This window comes from Protopterus annectens, chromosome 6.part1 (assembly GCF_019279795.1).
Source record: "Protopterus annectens isolate FY-2018-M chromosome 6.part1, PAN1.0, whole genome shotgun sequence".
In the NCBI taxonomy this organism is placed as follows: Eukaryota; Metazoa; Chordata; order Ceratodontiformes; family Protopteridae; genus Protopterus; species Protopterus annectens.
In genome coordinates, this window is record NC_056738.1 from 140,395,177 (window position 1) to 140,415,703 (window position 20,527).

General features: G+C 42.7%; 1 protein-coding gene and 1 long non-coding RNA gene across 4 annotated transcripts in view; one reads left to right on the forward strand and one right to left on the reverse strand.

The window, feature by feature from the left end:
* Positions 1–11,525, reverse strand: part of ATP5MC3 (ATP synthase membrane subunit c locus 3) — a 115,247-nt gene extending 103,722 nt beyond the window's left edge. The window contains exons 1-2 of one of the 2 annotated variants that reach the window (XM_044075571.1): positions 11,383–11,525; positions 11,090–11,194 (exon numbers count right to left, since the gene is read on the reverse strand). In XM_044075571.1, the coding sequence (XP_043931506.1) occupies positions 11,090–11,128 (39 nt within the window). In that variant the 5' untranslated portion in view covers positions 11,129–11,194; positions 11,383–11,525. Of the gene's footprint in view, positions 1–11,089; positions 11,195–11,329 lie in introns of both variants that reach the window. The other variant, XM_044075572.1, reaches the window with a different exon arrangement.
* LOC122805433 overlaps positions 1–20,527 on the forward strand; it is an 852,280-nt gene that overhangs the window by 400,640 nt on the left and 431,113 nt on the right. The gene's annotated exons all lie outside the window — the stretch shown is intronic.

The following is a 20,527-nucleotide window of genomic DNA, read 5'->3' on the forward strand; positions in this document are numbered from 1 at the left end:
CCTTGCAGACAAGGCCAATAACTACTCTTTCTGAAGACAGTGTACCTCTCAACAGCCAAGCTTGGGCTTCATCAGGTATTGAAGGGTTTACATTTACTTGATAATGCCAATACTAAAATAGATGGTATCAAAGGTCTGGTCTTGGCAGGCAATGTGAACAGATTTGCCTAGGCATAAACACATCAGCTCACTAGGTTCAGGAGGCAAGGCCCTGCCTTATCAAACCCAAACTGGCTTGGCTTGTAGAACACCAAAAAGTCTTTTGTTAAATTCTACAATTATGCACTCCACTGCTTTACAGATAAATGCATAACGGTATCCTTTGGGAAGTCAACCACCCCTAACTATTATACGGACAGCATATCCTTTAGAGGGGACCCAGTAGTCAAGGAATTAGGGAGACACACACACTGACAGTAATCTAGCCTTTTGACGATCCTGTGTCTACAGCAGTAAGGAAGTTATTGTATGGTGTTCAACTTATAAACAAATGTATGGTACCTAGGTCTAAAGTAGTCATTTTTCCACTGTATTCAGAATTCATCAGACCTATCACAGAGAACAATGCCACATTTGGCAAGTACCTAACCAGGCATATTCAAAAATTGGAACATCCACAGAGGTTCCTCACTAAATGAATACAGGGCGCAAGCAAAATATCCTCTGCAGACTGCCTCAAGGCCCTACCCCTGTATTCCATCTCCTACAGGCTGAGAGGAGATCTATGCCTGGCATACAAGGCAGTGTCAGACCCCACTCTCAGGGGCCTCCTGCATATCCACAAAACAAAGCACCAGAATTACCTGCTCTAAAGACTTAAACCTGCCTATTATACAAACAGACCTGCTGGAGAGAGATGCATCCCAGAGACTGCCCCCATCTCTGGAACAGGCTCCACATTCATGTGGAGCAGAGTTCCTTCCTAATACAATTCAAGTTTAACTTGGACAATTGAATGGGGAGCAGGAAATTCTGGCTTGGCACTTGTGTTTCTAATAATGGCTCATCTCCCAAGCCCTACTTACACTTATCAAGGGTACCACAACTTGTCAGAGATAAATCTCTGGTGGTCGTTAGCCTAGTAAATACCTTTTGGCCTTGTAGCCATTAAGTTCCTTGGATCAGTAGTGGATCCCCCTTGTGGGATGTGCGACATGTCCATTCCACTGGCACATATTCAGTGGACAGCAGGAGGAGGAGGAAGCAGAACATGCTTAATAGACAGGGTCTACCAAAGTGCTTGGAGCCGACAAGGTGGCAGCCTGACAAGTTACAAGGAATCATGAAACTAGCATTTTTGACCTTGGAGAGAGCATTCAAAACTTGCTCGGGGATCATCAGAGGGGATCGTGTGGGTGTGCTTATTTGGGGAAAGTTAGGGAAGAGAAGAAATATAGCTATAGAAAAATTTGTCCCCCAATTAGGTTGGCCATGTCCTCAGGGAACTGAACAAGTATCGGCTCCAAACAATGCCAGGCATTACCTCTGTTTCTGACACAGCTGAAGGTTGTGCGATTGACTCGTCTTTATAAGTAGCAATTCTCAACTAATTTACTGAGGATTTAATTTTTCTAAGCATCTTCCAGAGTTCATCTCTAGACGACGGGGAATTAAAGGTTTGCTTTTACTAGCTAAAAGTTTATTTTGTATAGTTTGTTTCTGCTAGGGTTCTACGATAGTTTATTCCTGAATTTGGTATTATACTTATGTCATAATTAGAGACAGATGCTTCAACACATGCATTAAAGCAGGCACAATTATTTGCAAACATGGCAGTGTACAAGATGGGATCATCATCACTTACCTGGATTAGACTTGCCTTGGGATAGTCTCAAAACACACACACGCGTTTTGTGGTAAGTCAAATGACAGTTATTAAATTATGGTCAGATCTGACCTGTGACATGGTAACTGTAGGTGTTGGAGCATGTACTGCACTTCTAGTACAGACTTCATTTCTGTGAATTTGTGCAGAGCCGATATAACATAGCTAAAATTCCTGGCTGCATTGGATTCTATATGCCAGACTGACAAGTACACTTTTTTGCAACTATTTGTACTGTATTTATATATTTGCTTTGTTTCTGCCCTTTGCTGACTGCATTGTGTTTTTCCCACCCTCCGTCCCAAGTGTTGTTGTAGTCTTAAATTTGGTGGCTTTGGAATTGCCCACCTCTGTTGCAAATCTAATTTTGGTCACTCCTCCTAGTGAGATCATTTGGGTAGGACTACCCCCTTGCTTCTTTGAATTTGGACACTCCTCCCAGTCCTCTCTCATCAGATCAGTGTACCGAGTAGAGAGCGAGCATTTAGAAAGGCCAAATCCCTTAGTTCCCCAACCTTGAAGCATATTCTGTTTCCTCTCTCTCCACAACATTTTTTTTTACACTGTATTCAGCTGCTTAGCTGCTTTTACTGTAACTGTGTTCTTCATACTTCACCTTATTTTTGCTGTGTGTTACAGTGCTTTTATTCTGCTGCATTTATTACAGCTTGTTAGTAGCCCGATTAAGTTAGTCAATCTAAGCATCCTGGCTTTGGTTTTAGCACCTGTGCTCCAGGACAGTTACTTTAAGAAGGTTCTTGCGGTCTACATACTTGTGGACAAACCCTTATCAAAACCCTGTCTCAAGTCCACCCAAGCATTCGGAACACTACGTCAGGACAATTCCCAGTTTCTCCTGCCAGCCTGGTCGACATGGGCATACTGAGACAGTGTAACAACTGCCTCAGGTTTACTGACAACCCTCTTCTCCTAGTACATAATTCTTCCACCTGCGAGAAATGCATGTACACCAGTAACCTGGAGTCCACACACTCTCGTGCCAAAGTCAGCACTCCTGACAAATGAGACTGCCAGCACAAATGCCACACAACTCACGTCACATAGCCAAGCACAACACACACATACCTATGCAAAGGTCCTCAAAAATTTACCTAAGAGGATTGACCTCCAAAACACACAAACATTCCACATACACCACCAAACACATCACACACATCAGACAGCCCATAAGCCAAGACTATAAACCATCACAGCCCACAAGACATAAACCTAACATAGGTTTGCAGGTGTGTACTAGGCTACTGGCCCTGGGGCCTTTACAAGCCTAGCTCATAAGATTACCCTGGCATCGTGCCACCCAACCTTGGTTCCTAGTGCCTCTGTCGAGTAATGCCACTGGAGTGATCTCCAGGGTAAATTTGTTTTCATTTCCCATCCACTCAAGATTTCTCTTAAATAGGGCCAGTGAGGTGCTCTGCTTGACATGTATGGGTAGTCAGTTCTACAGCATGGGCAGTTTCTGGGTTATGAACCTCCCCTCCAGCATACTCTGTCGATTGTGGTAATGATGTTAAAGTCTCTGGAGTGTGTGGTGCAGAGGGATTGTGAGGTCTTTAGATGACAGATGCAGGCCATCTCTGGCAAAGCATAGAGGTCAAATCATGTCATCCCAGGCAGACAGATACTGGATCCCCTTAGGACACCAGAAACTTAGCCAGTTGTTGAAATCAAACATACTAGTCATTGGTGACTCAATTGTGAAACACACCAATGTCTCCCTCATCAGGCTCAACAAGGAGGTGGTCATGGTCAGTTGTCTGGTGCAAGAATCAGCCACATCACACATGCACTTAAGTCTCCCTACAAAAAGTCTGTCATTGTCCACGTTGGTGTGAATGACTCGAGACATACCTCCATAGACTATACAAAGGGAGATAAGACTGAGCTCGTGTGTGTGTTCCAGGCAGATATGACCCTAGCTCTAAGCAGCATCCTACCAAGATACCAACAAAAAAAATAAGACTAACAATTGGCTTAGTTTCTGGTTTCATTCCACGGCGATCCAGTATCAGTCTGGGATGACATGGTTGACTGGCCTCAATGCTTTGCCAGAGATGGCCCTCGCCTGTCACTGCTGGGTTTCCAGATCCTGGCCAAGGACTCTTGCCTCCCCCATTATGCCTTTTTTAGGCAGTGTCCCAAAGACAAACCTTGAAACAAAAAAATCTGTCAAAAAGCAAACTGAAGACCATGCTGCTCAAAGCTAGGAGCCTTAACCTGAAAATGGACTCAATGCAGGCTCTCCTTGCACTGGAAGATGCCAAAGTCTGTTGTCACAGAAAACTGGTTCAGGGTTGCGGACAGCACCCCTGCCTTACCATGCAACATCTCATTCCACACAGACCCTAAAATAAGGTTGGGAGGACAAAGGGTGGTGGAGTCCATCTTCATTAAGGACAGACATACCTCCGGATTGATTGGTTTGTCAGCATGACGCACTGGAACTACTCCAGGTGCAACTGACAGTTGGGCAAGACACCTATCCAAATTATAGCTAGCTATAGACCCCCCCCCTCCATGACTCAGGACACCCACTCCTCTTACCTGGATCTACTGGACTCCATCAAGGTACACCCCAACACCCTGATCCTTGGTGACTTCCAACTACCCCACCATAGACCGAGTGAACTATTCTTGTACTAATGCACTCTCAACGATTGGAGATGACATTCTGGACTTGGTTCTCACCAAAATGGGCGACCACTCCACTAATATGTTCCTCCACGGTGAGATAAGAACATCAGACTGTCTCATTCAAAGTTTTTACCCCCTCCCCCACTATAATAAAGCTAAAAAACTTCAAAAGTGGACTACTACCGCCTAAGGGAGATCTGTAAGCTTCACCCCCCACCCCACAGGATGCAGACATCTATGCTGAACAGTACGCCAATGCAGTATGCAAGCACCTGTACAACTGCATGGACTTGGCCATACCCAGTAGAACTAAAACAAAAACCTGCTCCTCAAGGAAACACAAACCTGTGTGGTGGACATCCTCTACAAACAGGCTTTACAACAAAAACTGTTGTCCAAGGGTAAAAAGGAACAAATTTCAAATTGGAAAAACTCCCTCCTTAGCCTCAACAAGCAAATCAGATCACTAGTGAAAACCTCCAAGGCCAATTATGAATCAAAACTAGCTTCCAAAACAAAGGGAAACCATAAAGTCTTCTTTAGTTACATCAGGAATCTCCATGGCAAAGCCCAGGTTTGTTCCAACTAGTACTTAAAACAGTATCACTTACTTTGACCCTGCTGACTTGGCCAACCTACTAGCAGATAGATTCAGCACAAACCCATCCCCACCAAAGGCCCTTTCGACATCCCGGATACTTGTCCCGCACCTCACATCTCCGTAGATCAAGTGTTGCAGGCCCTATCCAAGGCAAAGAACACAGCTTCTATGAGGTCTGATGGTGCAGAATACATCCTGGGATACTATCTCCAGCAAGAACTGGCTTCGCCATGGAGCACCCTATTCAACAACAGCCCAAGTACAGGCTTCTTTCCAGCAGAGTGGAGAACTGCCACTGTCATCCCCTTGAACAATGGTGGTGCCACCAAGCACTTGACCCCACCCAGCCCAGCTCAGATTAGTCAAGGGCAGATCTTGCCTGTTGAACCTGGTTGACTTTGAGACGTCACCAAGCCCCTGGATAAGGGAACATCAGTGCATACAGCTTTAGCTCGACTTGGCTAAGGCCCTTGTCACAATCCCACACTCAAAAAGCTAATGCAACTTGGCGTAAATACCCATCTCATCAGGTGGGTGTCCCCACTGGCTGACAGGCAGGACCCTTAAATAGGCACCTCCACCTCAGAGAGCAGACCTGTCACTAGTGAAGTTCCCCAGGATCTGTCTTAGATCCCTACTGTTTGGCAGCTATTTCTCAGAAGTCCAGGCAAAGATAAGATAAAAGGCCCATGGCTGACCAAGTCTGTGGACGACTAAGTTGGGTGCTGTCACTGACTCCCCAACTGATGTTAACATATCGCAAGAGGGTCTCAATACTAATGACTGGTGTCAAAAGTCATGGCTTCAAGCTAAATGCAAAAAAAATGCATCATATTCGGCAAACACACAACCCCTACAAATTACCACATAAATGGCGACCCCCTAAGCACATAACCTGTGGAGAGAGACCTGGGCTCTCGGGTTGATAAGCTCACATTCAACCATCAAGCAGTGGCAAGTCCATCATGCAGTGGCAGTGGTCAGAAAAGTCTTTTACTTGGTTCATCTCACAAGTAAAGGACTGCATTCAGAAAAAATGAGGTTATTACCTTTCTATACTCCTCCATCATTAGACCAATAAACGCCCAGTTTAAGATGCATCTCCCCAAACATCTGCATCAACTGGAAAGGCCAGTGAAATACCTCACAAAGAGAATTCATAGCCTCCAACACGTCCTATGCAGACAGACTCAAGTCACCATCACTCTACTCTGTATAGTACACTGACTGCTCAGGGGTAATGTGTCTCGCCTACAGGCAGAGACCCTGCCCTACTAGAGATGCTCCATATCTGCAAGTCTTAACTCCTCATGCACTACCTACTCAAAAAGGCCTGAATCTAATATGCAACATCAACAAAATCTACTGGAGAGAGGTTTGCCTCTCAGAGGCTGCCCAGTCTCTGGAACAGACTTCCCATACACATCAACAAAGCGGCTCACTGACCCCCTCTTCAAGCGCAACCTTGACAAGTGGATGGAAAGCCACAAATTTGTCACAGGGGTTCCACCTGCATCCCCTCATTGACAGGAGTGGTAGGTGCTGACAGGTTTGTTTTTGGAGAAGAACTCTTTAGTTAGGCTTGTAAGGACCCTAGGGCCAATTAGTCTAGTAAACTTCCTAGGATTGGTAACTCACCTTGCAAGAACCACGTCCAATATTTATGAGGCTTTAATACCGGCTCACAGACCATTTGTTCAAGTCCAGGAACGTGTGTGTGTGTGTACTTTGAGATGATGTAGGTCTCACAGTTAATGGAGAGATAGCTGAAGTCTCCCAAGAGACTAGTGTTAGCGGACATACCTCCATATCACACAGGCTGCAAGTAACATGGAGGGGATATAGTAGTTTTTCATGATGTATTAACAAGTTTACTGCAAAGAGCACACAGAGAAGTTGAAGACTGCACGTCTGGAAAAGAGGTTCTCTTATGAATACAGACGTTCCCACTCCAGTAGCACCCTCATTTTTTACGCTGGGTCTGGAAAAAAAAATGGAAGGCATTGAAACCCCTGCACTGTGAGGGTGCCATTGCTGCTCTGAAACCCCACTGTCATCTTTATTTCAAGGGCAATGCAACTTCTCATTTAGGTTTCTAGCAATGAAGAGGGTTACCTTTACATTAGATTTGACTATGAATGGCTATGTAAGCACCAACTGAAAACATGGACCTTGCCTTAAAACAAAACTGGAGGCCATGAGGAGAGAGGTGTAGGCCATCCATAGCAAAGCAGGCAAGGTTGTCCATTTTCTTCCAAACTGATGAATACTGGACACCCACAGAATCACATCAATAGCCAGGCCAAAAACTGAAGTCCATTATCTTTTGTTTGCATTATGGTATCATTTACCATATTTACTCAACCGCTTTAAACAAAATTTCAAATGCGTGTTCTAAGAACTCCATCATATTCCTCTTCATATGATCCATGGAGGCATGCTGCAAGGCATTCACTCCCATGTGCACAATAGCTATTATCCTTGCATCCAAAAGGCAGCCAACAGTCACTCTGTCCTTGCTCAACTTGGTAGAAAGCTGCACCTGTGTCCGACTATGGCGTTTGGATGTTACCAAACATATCATCTTGGCCTTCCTGCCTTAACAGCTTCTGTCCTGAACATGACACACTAACTGACCTGACCAAACATTTGCCGAAAAGATCTTTGTGGTCTAGGCAGGGATCAAGTACCTCAGTGTAAGAAGTCTTACATGCCCGTGTAGGACATGGTGGGTGTTTGATCTAACATGCAGTTACAATCTAGAAAGATGCTGACCTCCAACATTACACATCTTGTCTTGCATATGAAGTTGTCAGTAAGCACAAAGTGGTTTCTTGCATTTTTTTCAAAGTTTCTCCAATGTTTCTATTACTTCCAGTCTGGTAATAAGAGACAGTGAAGACTCCATCAGGAATGAAATATCACAGTACTGATGAATAAGAAAATTAAATTTGTAGGAAGAGTTTATATACTAAAACATAGCGAGTCAAAACAGTTACACACTTAGCATCACCTGAAGGACACAAAGATAAAAGTGATGGGATTATCAGTACAACTGGACTCCGGCTCAGAGCACCTGCAGCAGACGAACAACTGCAAAAGGCAGTCAAGGCAACTGTATCAAGTATAGTCGCAGTCTTCAAATAAAAAACTATACTGGAGGTCACCACCACACTTTTAGTACAAAATTTACGGATCACAGCAAGGATTACACTTGGCCACAGAACACCCACAGCTGTCAAAATTAGTGAAACAAAACAATATGCATACAGCAAGATGAACACAACCCAAGTGATACAACTCTCTGCAAGGGTTCTCAGGTGTACACAACTGCGCCTGTGCTTTTACAACTATCCGCATCTGTGCTCAGCTATCTGCATGGGAGAGTGGACGTGCCTAACTGGATACTGTTGCCCTCTTAATATACCAAGCATCAAAGATGACACCACTTCATAGAGCTTTAATGGGACTATGTAAACACTTGCAGAACCAGACAGTGCAAACATTTGGAAAAGTCGTAAATAGCCCTCAATAGTGGAATACAAAGCACTTCCTGGACATAATTGGGTTTGGTTCAGAGGTCAAGTACTATTAGGTATCCTCAGGTGTCCTAATATGCTCACAGCCCAGCCCAGCACAGCACACAGTGCATGCGACTCCCTCAAGGGTAACATGCTTAGGTTTCAACCTTAATGGGCAACAGGTAAATGAAAGTTACAATCAAACAGGGATAGGCAATAACTATGCTCTCTCTCAAAACTGAACACATCACAGCTTGACTTAACCAAAACATGAGCTACACATACAGGCAGATAAAATACTGCAAAAACAAATCGCTTTATATTCAGATCAAAAGGCATCTGCATTTTAACCTTTTCTATAAACGACTTCAGTAAAAGTTGTGTCATATGCCAGTGGCAGACAGTATTCCATGTGTAAGTGGTTACCCACATATCACCAACAGGTTAAAAATAGAAATACATTATCTACACTATGCTATACTTTTTTCTTTTTAATAGGGCTGACGGTCCAAAATTATGATTTGGAAAATTCAACACAAGTAGATAAGTTATTTCTCTAGACAGCTTTCCATCTTTGATAAGGGGATTTTATTAACCCCATGACGCAACGGAATTGACTTTTATAGTGGAAAGCTCAATGACTACTTCCATGTCCCTGAAGCTGATCAAACAGTAAAGAGCACTCCCAACATTTAATTTGCCTCTCCAAAAATGTATATATACTTTTATACTTTTATTTACAACTGGTGTGGACAGAGGTTTCAGCAATGACCTACTGCAGTAACTACCAAAGTGCAGCACAGTATGCAACTAATGACAAAACATAAAAACAACAAAACTGTACAGTAGTGACAGCACATAAGAAATTACACAAGACCACTTAACCAACATAGAGGGAGGATATTTGCTGCAAAACATCTAAATACAACTATTCTGAAAGAGATTATACTGTGTAACGTGCATATTACTTAAAATAAGTAATGAACTTAAAGATACTGTATCCCAAACAACAACAAAACGAGATGCAGTACTTCAGCCCCACATTTGGTACATAGTAGACTTGTACCACAACTCATGCTAGTACATGCTTTCCTGTTGGATGCATCTGCAAGTTAACTGCAACTACACCTCACCGTATTAACCATTACAGTTTAACTTAGTAATTATAATCATTGTAACATTTTCACTTTCATAGATAAGCATACTATGAACGTACAAAGACTTTTCATACTTGCCACCACCCTACTCGTGGTTCCCTTAGGTTGGTTTAGCCAAAGATTACAATTTTCACTTCGACAGCAGCTTTACTTACCTATTCTTGCTAGTATATGTTTGAGGTACATATTTGTTTAATATAGAATATGTTGGTGTACTTGTAAAACCTTTCAACCACCATTGCCAGATCAATCACACAATAGACTAATGCTTCCATTCCAAGAGAGAAAATGATACTGAATGAAGCAGAACTAGCCCCACTACTAAAACTATCACAGCTGTACAGTGAATACACACTACATTATTGAAAATGGAAGCCTCAGCCTTGCAGTACAGAACCATTTCTTAACACCTGTGCAGTCAATATGCAGTACATAACACCTGTGCAGTCAATATGCAGTACATAACACCTGTGCAGTCAATATGCAGTACATAACACCTGTGCAGTCAATATGCAGTACATAACACCTGTGCAGTCAATATGCAGTACATAACACCTGTGCAGTCAATATGCAGTACATAACACCTGTGCAGTCAATATGCAGTACATAACACCTGTGCAGTCAATATGCAGTACATAACACCTGTGCAGTCAATATGCAGTACAGAACCATTTCTGTAGACAAAACACCTGTACCCTGCAACTACAATTTTGACATGTTAACTCTGACACACATTTTACACTGAAACAGATGAAAATGTAAACTTTAAGACAAGCAGCTTTATAAGACCAGCACACAATCACATTCTAAATATATTGCCACTTTGACCCAATTTTTAAGGCAAAGAAAAGGTCTATGTTAAACCTTGGCTCATTTACTGACATACACTGCAAACAACACACAACTGTAAGACGTTATAATCACTTCCCTACACTGAAGTACGAGAGGAAACAAAATTGCACAGAAACACCCGTTCCTACAACTTTCCCAAAATTTCCGTACAACTCTACTTTTGCTACTCACGAGGAGGTAATGTCCCTGGAAGGCAAAGGTCATTCTAGCCTAATATAGAAAGCAAAGTACTTGACAGCAAGCGTCCTTGCTTGCAATAGGAGACTGGAACATATTTTACAATACTATCACTTCGGAATTTCACGACTTTTGGAACAACAATGCACAACACTATCTAGAAATCAGATTTACAACTTGAAACTCAACTTGACCTACAGCATTAAAATGAATATGCTGTAACTAGGCCAAGGAGCAGAAATAAATGAAAATCACACACGTTTTGCTGCTTTAGTTATATTAAATAATCATATACACTTACCACGGCAGGGCTAGTCAGGAACTTTGCGCAGGCATACATTTTATTTCTTTTTTTATCCAGCAAACTGCTCTTCAATCAATGATAGATTCACAACCTTGACTTACTCTGGAAGAACAAAGTTTAAGGTCAGAGAACAGCTTAAATGTAACAATCAATGCAATAAAGCACGGCTAATTAACAACACCACAACTACTTTATTTTCAAAGATTTCAATGACTGCACGCAAGAGTTATTTAATACCGATGAAAGTAGATTTGATATCATCCATTCACAACTAGCACTACTACACCTACCGGCACCAGAGGTCGAACAGATTGGAATACAGCGCACGCGCAAATCATCCTATGTAAAACTCCCGGATGGGGAGAAAAAAACTCGGCAAGGTGACTTTTTCAAACTTTATTGCTAGTCTAAGCAGAGACATAAGTATGATGATGGATGTCTTTTGCATGTGTGAAACTGAATCGTGTTTGCTGTACAGTTTTATTTTTGTCCATTTAGTTTACACGTTTAACTGTAATGGTAATAGCGTGCTAAATGTAAAGTATTCTTGCAGAAGCTTATACAAACATACTTTTAAACATAACACAGTCTAATCTCAAAAAAATGGGGATAAAAACATAATATCAAAAATCATAAAGAAATCTGATATTTTATTTATAAAGTTGATAGAGAATTTTCAGCTTTTTATATACTTAAGCTATCTTTGGTACATAAAGGCTGATTCTTCAAAGTAGTTTAGTTCTTTCGGTTATTCCCGGTTAGGGGTCGCCACAGCGGAACTTCGGTCCGCTAATCATTGGCAGTAGATTTTTACGGGTGCTGAGGTGCCAGCTCGACGCCCAACCTTCAACGAAGGCACGCCCATTTTACTCATGTCTTTCGAACTCCACTCGACCGCGGGGAGGACATGTAGACTCCACACAGAAGTTCAGACAATTGTTAAGGATTCACGCGAGGCTATTTACATACCGCTCAGTCTAATAAATAGACGTTATCTTGAATTTTAGTAACTAAGAAAAAAGTAACTCTTATGCCACACTTTTTTCAAAAATTAAAATCTAGATTTTATACAGGTATCCACAGTCATTTTAGCTCTGAATTCGCAATGTTGATTGTAGCTTTGATAGTTACAGTTCTGACTAGTACGATATATTAACTATCCTTTACTTTTAATTTAACAGAATGTTTTAGAAATGTTGCAGTTTGTCAGTTCCTAATGACCTTTCTGGCTGTAATTTGACAATTTACCAGTACCTATAAATGCTATTATTTTTATATTGCTTCAGATTTTCTTACAGAAATTTCAGGACAGGATGCATCGACACAATATACAGCATATTCAGGGGCTGTGAGATCCGTAGCGTTTACAAGGCATTCAGTCAATTTACTTTGCCAATAGCCATCCTCACAGGGTAGCTGATGATGTCCTTACATTCACCACTGCAGTATTTCTTACTAATGGGATTCCCTGCCATGAAGACCTCCGTCCAGACACTTAAAGTTTACCCTTGCTTTAAGGTATGCTAAACGTCACCTGCTTACTCCTTGCGTAAGGTAGGGCATAAAAGTGATGTTCAGGCGTACCATCCCCAGAGCTTTTGCTGCCAGTCCGAATGCTGTTTTAAATACCGGTCTGCCTACACCCGTGTTTTTTTTTTTTATTATTGGCTTTTCTGTGCTTGCTCGTGTTTGCTGGAGTCCTCACAGTTGCAGATAAGTACCCACTTGGGTTTTGGTTACTTTTTCTGTTTGTTTAGTGCTGTTTGGAGTTAATATCATCCAGAATGGGTAAATGCTATTGTGGGAGACTGATTCCCCATAAAGACTGTCACAATAAGTGTCTTTTTTGCCTTGGTGCTGCTCTCAACCATACATATTGTTCAATTTCTCAGGCGTTTGTCCTCAAAACTCTTCGGAGTAGGTTTTCTTCGCTTTTCTTGTACCTTGAGAACCAGCGACTTAAGCTTCTTGCTGCAGGTACTATGGATGGAACTTCTGCCCCGAGGGTCAGCTGTCTGGGAAGAAGGTGCATAAGGTAAGGCCGGAATCTTCCATTGTCCAGCTTCTGCCAGGTGTTTCTCTTGAGGTTATTATGCACCTGGAGGCTCACCCGGTTGTTGTGTCAGATTCTTCTACCATGTCTGGTTTGGAGACTGGTGAGGATCTGGCAGGCGGCATGTTCAACAAGGCTTTGCAGGTGTTCATTTTGGGCGTTCAGAGGGAACCACGGTTGACTGTTTCTAAGGGGTCTAATGGGGTTCCGCAGTTTTCTCTTTTGGGAAGAGGTTCCTACTGCAGTTGTGGAATGTCGTTCTGAGTCTGGGCCTTCTCAGGTTTCCAGGACGGCTGTCCCTTTGAAGAAGAAACAGAAAACTAACCATGTCTCTTCTGCTCCTAGGGATCCACAAAGTGAGTGGCAGGCCTTTACTCAGGGGTTATTTAATGCTTTACTGTTGTTGCAGCCTCCTAAATGAGTTTCAGTTCCTGTTCTTCTTGGTCTGCCTCTTCCCCTAAAAGGCCCAGAGAATTCCATTCTTCTGAGGTGGAGTCTGATGATGATTCCCTTGCTTATTCTTCCCATATTCCTTCTCCTTTAGACTACGGGTCTGAGGAGGAGGATTCTCATACTCTTGATAATCCCTCTGAGGAAATTTCCTTTGGGGACATGATCTCTAGGATGATGGACTTTTTTAAGTAGGATTGTGCTCAAGTTTCGGATATCCATAAGAGGTACTATGAGTTACTGTAAATGGACTCTCCTAAACCTGTGGTCATTCCTCCTGTCTTGCCTACTTTACTGGATGTTTTTCCACTGCCTCTAAAGTGCCATATTCTTTGCCCCCTGCTCCCAGTAAGTCTGATTGGTTTTACAGGGTGCCTGAGGATTGTTCCTTTTTGTTTAAATGTCCTGCTGCTGACCCCTCTGTGGTGTCTGTAGCCTCTGATAAGTCATCTCAGTTACTTCCTTTGTCCAAGTTCTTGCCTTCTGATAAGGACAGTAGGACCATGGATAGGCTAGTTAAGAATGTTTATACTTCCTCTGCCCTGGCTTTTAGGGCTATTAATTATCAGATCTATATTTCTAGGTATGTCTTGGCTCTTCTTTCTCAGGCCTATCTGGTTCTTCCTGATCTTCCAGACTCTGAGGGTAAATCTTCTGTTCTTTCCTTGCTTGGGACTTCCTCTCAGGTTCAGGTAGTTCATCATTCTGTCAAATGTAGTTATGACGCTGTAGATGCCTCTTCCAGGGTTGCTGCTTCTTGTTCGGGTCTGAGGAGATATTCATGGCTTCGGCTTCAACTTTTGCCTGATTATATTAAGGCTAAGTTGCTGGATGCCCCTCTGGATAATTCTCATGTTTGGTGAAGTGGTTGCTGGTTTATTTAAATCTCTTCAGGACAAGGGGAAGGTTTTCAGGAGCTTCAGCATATCTTTGTTTCTCCTGTGGCTAAATTTCAGAACTACCCTTCTAAGCCAGCTTTTGTTTGTAGGCAGTCTCACCCTCTTTCTAAAGGTAAAAAGGGTAGTAAACAGACTCCTGCTAAGGCCACTCAGACTGCAGGGATTCCTTCTCTTAAGCCTTCTGTTCTTGACAAACCAGGTACTGTCTGCCTATCCACCCATTCCCAGCCACATTTCTGTAGCTCTTCGCCTTTCTCTTCCTGTTTGGCTTCGGATCACCCAGGATTCTTGGGTTTTGTCAATCATTCATCAAGAGTACTTCATGGGAACAGCTTCCTTTTTTCCCAGAGGTTCTTTGGGACCTCTTGTCTTATGGTACTATTCAAGAAGTACCTGTGTCCCAAAGGGGTAAAGGGTTTTATTTAAGAATGTTTCTACTGCCCAGAAAAGAAGGTACTTGGAGACCCATTCTAGACCTCTCCCATCTGAACACCTTTCTGAAGGTGCTCTCCTTTCAGATGTTGTCCCTTCAGTCCTTTTTTCCTCTCTTGCTTCCTCAGGCCTTTCTGGTGTCTCTAGACCTCGAGGATGCTTATCTCCATATTCTGATCCATCCTCTTTTCAGGAGATTTTTCTGTTTCTCTGTTGCTTCCTGGCATTTTCAGTTCTGTGCTTTGCCATTTGGCCTTTCTACTGCCCCAAGGGTGTTCACCAAATGCTTTGCTCCTGTGATTTCCTTTTACAGGCTTCAAGGGATCCAAATCTTTCCTTATTTGGATGACCTACTGATTCAGGCGTCTTCTCCAGAGGTCCTTTTGTAAAATCTTCATTTTACCTTGTTCACCAAATGCTTTGCTCCTGTGATTTCCTTTTACAGGCTTCAAGGGATCCAAATCTTTCCTTATTTGGATGACCTACTGATTCAGGCGTCTTCTCCAGAGGTCCTTTTGTAAAATCTTCATTTTACCATTTCTCTTCTTCAGAGCCTGGGGTTCACAATAAACGTCAACAAGTGTTCACTGACTCCTTCTCAGGATCATGTCTTTCTGGGTTGCAGGTTTCAAACAGTGCCAATGCTGGCATCCCTGCCTCTTCCAAAGGCATTGACACACATTTCTTTCTTTCAAATTCTTCCCCTGATCTCCATTTCAGCCAGGGAGTTTCTGAGAGGTCTGGGGTTCATGGCATCCACCATTCTGATGCTTCCTGTGGCCAGACTCCACATGAGGAAGTTCCACTGGTTTCTGAAGTCGGTGTGGCTTCAGCATGTGCATCCACTAGACTTTCCTGTTCTTCTTCTCCCATGTCTCAAGGTCAAACTTCTGTGGTGGATTTAGCCTGTGTCTCTGAATCCAGGGCTATCATTTCAGCCTCCACTTTCCTCTCAGGATCTGTTCACAGACACTTCAGATGTGGGATGGGGAGCAATGTTTGGCTTCCTGAAGATTCAGGGAGTGTGGTCGCCTCGTCAGTGGAAGGGGCACATCAATATCAAAGAGATGAGGGCTCTTATGCTGGCTCTTCAGGCTTTTCATCCTCCCTTCTTTGCAGGGCCTCTCAAGGTATTCACAGACAATACCACAGTCATGTAGTATATCAACAAAAAGGGGGATATGAGATCCTACTGTCTTTGTTGGCTGGCACTTCTGGCATGGGATCTGGCTATCCAGTGTCATGTGACTCTTCAGGCAGTTTACATTCCTTCAGATCAGAACATTGTGGCAGACAGTCTGAGCAGGTCCTTCACTCAATCCCACAAATGGATGCTTCACAGGGATGTGTTTCTGGATAATGTTCATTAGTGGGGTACTCCTCAAGTAGATATCTTTGTCTACCCTTTGAACAGACAACTTCCTCTTTTGTGCCAGAGTCCCAGGTCCTCTGGTCTGCAAGGTGGATACCCTCTCATTTTCTTGGAAGGGGATGTTTCTTTATGTATTCCCTCCCGTCATCTCATTCTGAGAGTCCTGTTTAAGATTCAACGGGATGTTCCCAAAATCTTGTTGGTGACTCCCTTTTGGCAGCAACAGCACTACTTCCCTCTATTTCTGCATCTCGCCAGGGTCAATCATCATGCTACCTCACAGGGTGGATCTCCTCATGCAAGACGAGGGTCTGTCATCCATCCTCACCTGTCCACGCTTCAACTGACACTGTGGGTGATAGGGTTTTGATTCCTCATAGACACCTTTTTTCTGAGGATGTGCTGCAGGTCCTGCAGGAAACCTGCTACTAGAAAATCCTACTGATCTAAATGGAAGAGATTTTCTATTTGGTATCTTTCTCGTGACCTGGACCCACTTTCTGTGGATGTTTGGTTCTTGTGTGAGTTGCTCAATGCTGGTTTGGCCTATTCTTGTATTAAGGTCCACATATCAGCTCTTTCTTCTTGTCTGTCTTTAACTCCCCCGTTAGCTTCTAGATTTGAAGCTAAGCAGTTTCTTAAAGGTGTCCTTAATATTAGACCTCCTAGGAAGCCTGTTCTTTCTCCCTGGGATCTTAATTTTGTTCTGGAAAAATTGGCTCAGGCTCTTTTTGAGCCTGCTGTTTCAGCTTCCTTGCAGCATTGTTCTTGGAAGACAGTTCTTCTGTTGGTTCTTACTTCTGCAGATGGGTGTCTGAGTTGCAAGCCCTTATGGCTTGTCCACCTTTTTTGATATTTCATGAAGACAGTGTGTCCTTGCGTACTACTCCTTCTTTTATGCCGAAGGTGGTTAATGAGTTGTTACTTAATCAGTCTATTAATTTGCCTACCTTTTTTCCCTCTCCAAAATCTGACAGCGAGAAGGTGCTACTTACTTTAGTTGTGCATAGACAGCTCAGATTTTATTTGGATAAAACTAAAGCTATCAGGAAGTCTGACCAGTTATTTGTTTCCTTTCATCCTAGGTCTTTAGGTTTGGCTGTTTCCAAGCAAATTATTTGCACTTGGATTTCAAAGGCTATTTACTTTTGTTACACTTTTCATGGCGAGAGTATTCCTTCTCTGTAAAGGCTCATTCCACTAGAGCTGTGGCTTCTTCTGGTGCTTTTTTCAAAGGCTTAGATGCTAATTCTATTCTTGAAGCTGCTACCTGGGCTTCTGTGCATACTTTTACCAAACATTACCAGTTGGATGGTATCTCCAGAGCTAGAGCTGATTTTGCTGCTACAAATCTTCATGGCTTCTTGGAGGGCTCTGCTGCTTCCTCCTCCCAAGTTTCTTTTTGAGATTTTGCACTCTCCCATTAGTAAGGAATACTGCAGCGGTGAATGTAAGGGCATAGTTCAGCTGTGTAAATATCTTACCATAACGGTAGATGTCCTTGCCTTCACCACTGCAGTATTCACTCCCTTCCTCCACCCCCCTGGTCTTTTTCCCTTCCTGGCTGTGCAGATTCTCCTTGGTTTTCTTTGGACTGCTGTTCCTACTGGGGAACTCTGTTCTGAGGATGGTACACCTGAACGTCACCTTTATGCCCTACCTTATGCAAGGAGTAAGCAGGTGATGTTCAGAGTACCTTAAAGCAATGGTAAACTGGCTGGACGGAGGGCATCACAGCAGGGAATCCCATTAGTAAGGAATACTGCAGAGGTGAAGGCAAGAACATCTACCATTATGGTAAGATTTTACACAACTGTACTTTTTTAGGAGGGCAAAACAAGTCCGGTATGGGATGAATTAGGGTTGTCCATCTAGTCATCCAAGGTTGGCCTTTTTGAGGCAGTGAAAGTATCATTTAATTTTGCAAGTAACAGAAGATTACTTAAGAGATGGAAGTAGCTCTGAGTAATAAATCTCTCCCTCCAGCATATCTTATTATTTTGTTTTACCGAAGTCTTCAGTTTTAGTGTTTGTGGAGTAATTTGTTTTGTGAAGGTATAGGAAATCAAGAAGAGTTGGGTCTTCAACAGAGCAAAATGCTACACATAAATCACATAAACAAAAATCTGTAAGCAGTGATAGAGTTTTAAAGGCAATGGTCTGTAGTCCTTTGATCTTTTAAGTTACGAACCTCTAGGGTGTGTTTAGTGGTGCGATGAGTTTGAATAGATATGTGTTAAAAAGGACATTATATTCTTTAATTGGTCTTATCAGGGAAGGAAATAGTGAAACAATAACTTCTTTTGAGCTGGAAACCTTGTTTTTGTTATTTACTGGGCTAGATAGAAGGATTTCTTGTTACACTGTGGTCAAAGAATAAGAAATTGTCTATGGAGGTGCTGAGATCTGTTAAGAACTGTACTTGTCTGAGTGGGGTGCTGTTAATACTATAAATTGCTTTTGAGATATGTTTACCAAAGGTCTCAGTGCTGTACTTCTTTGCATTTAATTTAAAATCATTTCTAATACATCATTGATCTGCATGGTGTGGCCCTTGCTGAAGTAACAGAGTACTGGATACTGAGCAAAAGACAACACCCAGTTTGCAGTCATTGGTAAAATGTCTGGGTCAGTGATTTGGAGATGCAAAAAGTAAATGCTGAACAGGGTCGATCCCAGTACTGAGCCTTGAGGAAAGCTACTAGTCACCATTTTGCATTTTGATTGAAATCACTCCGTTATAGTTGCATGTACCAATTTGTAAACAATTTTGCTATCCATCTTAAATTGTAAGGGCCTATATTTAAGCCTTTAAGCATTTTACAATTCCAGCAACAGGTTAGTGCTAAAAGCCTTGGCCAGATCCAGGAATGCTGTACAAATCACATGGGCACTCTCTGCAGTTTCAGTGACTTTCTCAAAGAAGTTTGCTAAATTAAGTAGACATGGGGATATTCAGAAGGAAGCAAAGTGCCGCCATCCAGTGGTAATTAGCAAGAGTATGTAGCATGTGCAGCTCAGGCCTGACTATCGATGCATGAGTTCTGACATTGAGTCATCATGCCTGGAACAGGGCTGCGTACTAAAATGTTTCAGCCATGATAATAGCAGTAATCACGCTGGTGGAAAGACCTTTCTGTGGGCAGTCAGTTGATCCAGGAGGAAAGAGTCAGGGAAGGGAAGCCTGACACTGTTCATTCTAAGCCTTTTAGTTTAAGCAGTTGGGCTTCAGACCAGTTGTTTTACATTAGGAAGGTTTGTTGCCTGCACTGTGGTGGCAGGACAGGTAGCTTACATCCTTCTAAGTTGGGAACTGCTGATTGAGGGCTCAGTGTCAGTTATTCTAAAAGTGTATTAATTCTGGTTTAAGCACTTGGGCTTCAGGCCAGTTATTTTACATTAAAAGGGTTCGTGGTCTGCACTCTTGTGGGAGGAGAGGCTGGACTCTGCCCTTCTGAGCTGGGAATTTCTGGTTAAAGGCTTATAGTGCCTGCATATTTGAACTGCTTCTTACTGAAACTGGTACACCTTGTTTGCTGTAGCGTAGACTAGATCCAGGCCTGCTGAATCTAGCTTTGTTTGTATAACTTGAGCACTAATCCAGGCATTCTTCAAAGTATTCAATTGTATTTATTACTGCTTGGTAGTAACTTGATTAAAGTGTAGCTATCATTCTAAGTCTTTTGGATTAAGCACTTGGGCTTCAGACCAGTTGTTTTACATTAGGAAGGTTTGTTGCCTGCACTGTGGTGGCAGGACAGGTAGCTTACATCCTTCTAAGTTGGGAACTGCTGATTGAGGGCTCAGTGTCTGTTATTCTAAAAGTGTATTAGTTCTGGTTTAAGCACTTGTGCTTCAGGCCAGTTATTTTACATTAAGAAGGTTCGTGGTCTGCACTCTTGTGGGAGGAGAGGCTGGATTCTGCCCTTCTGAGCTGGGAATTTCTGGTTAAAGGCTTATAGTGCCTGCATGTTTCAACTGTTGCTTACTGAAATTGGTACACCTTGTTTGCTGTAGCATAGACTAGATCCAGGCCTGCTGAATCTAGCTTTGTTTGTATGCTTGTTGTTTATTTGCTTGTTATTTCCCTGAAACGCTAATACCACCCAAAACGCGGCTTTTCAGCGCTTCTGTGGATCCCTAGTGATATCTGCATTGCTTACTGTACTCATTTCCTTGTTTCACTTAAAAGAAAGTTACTGTTTGTCATTTTTGCATTTAAGTTACCT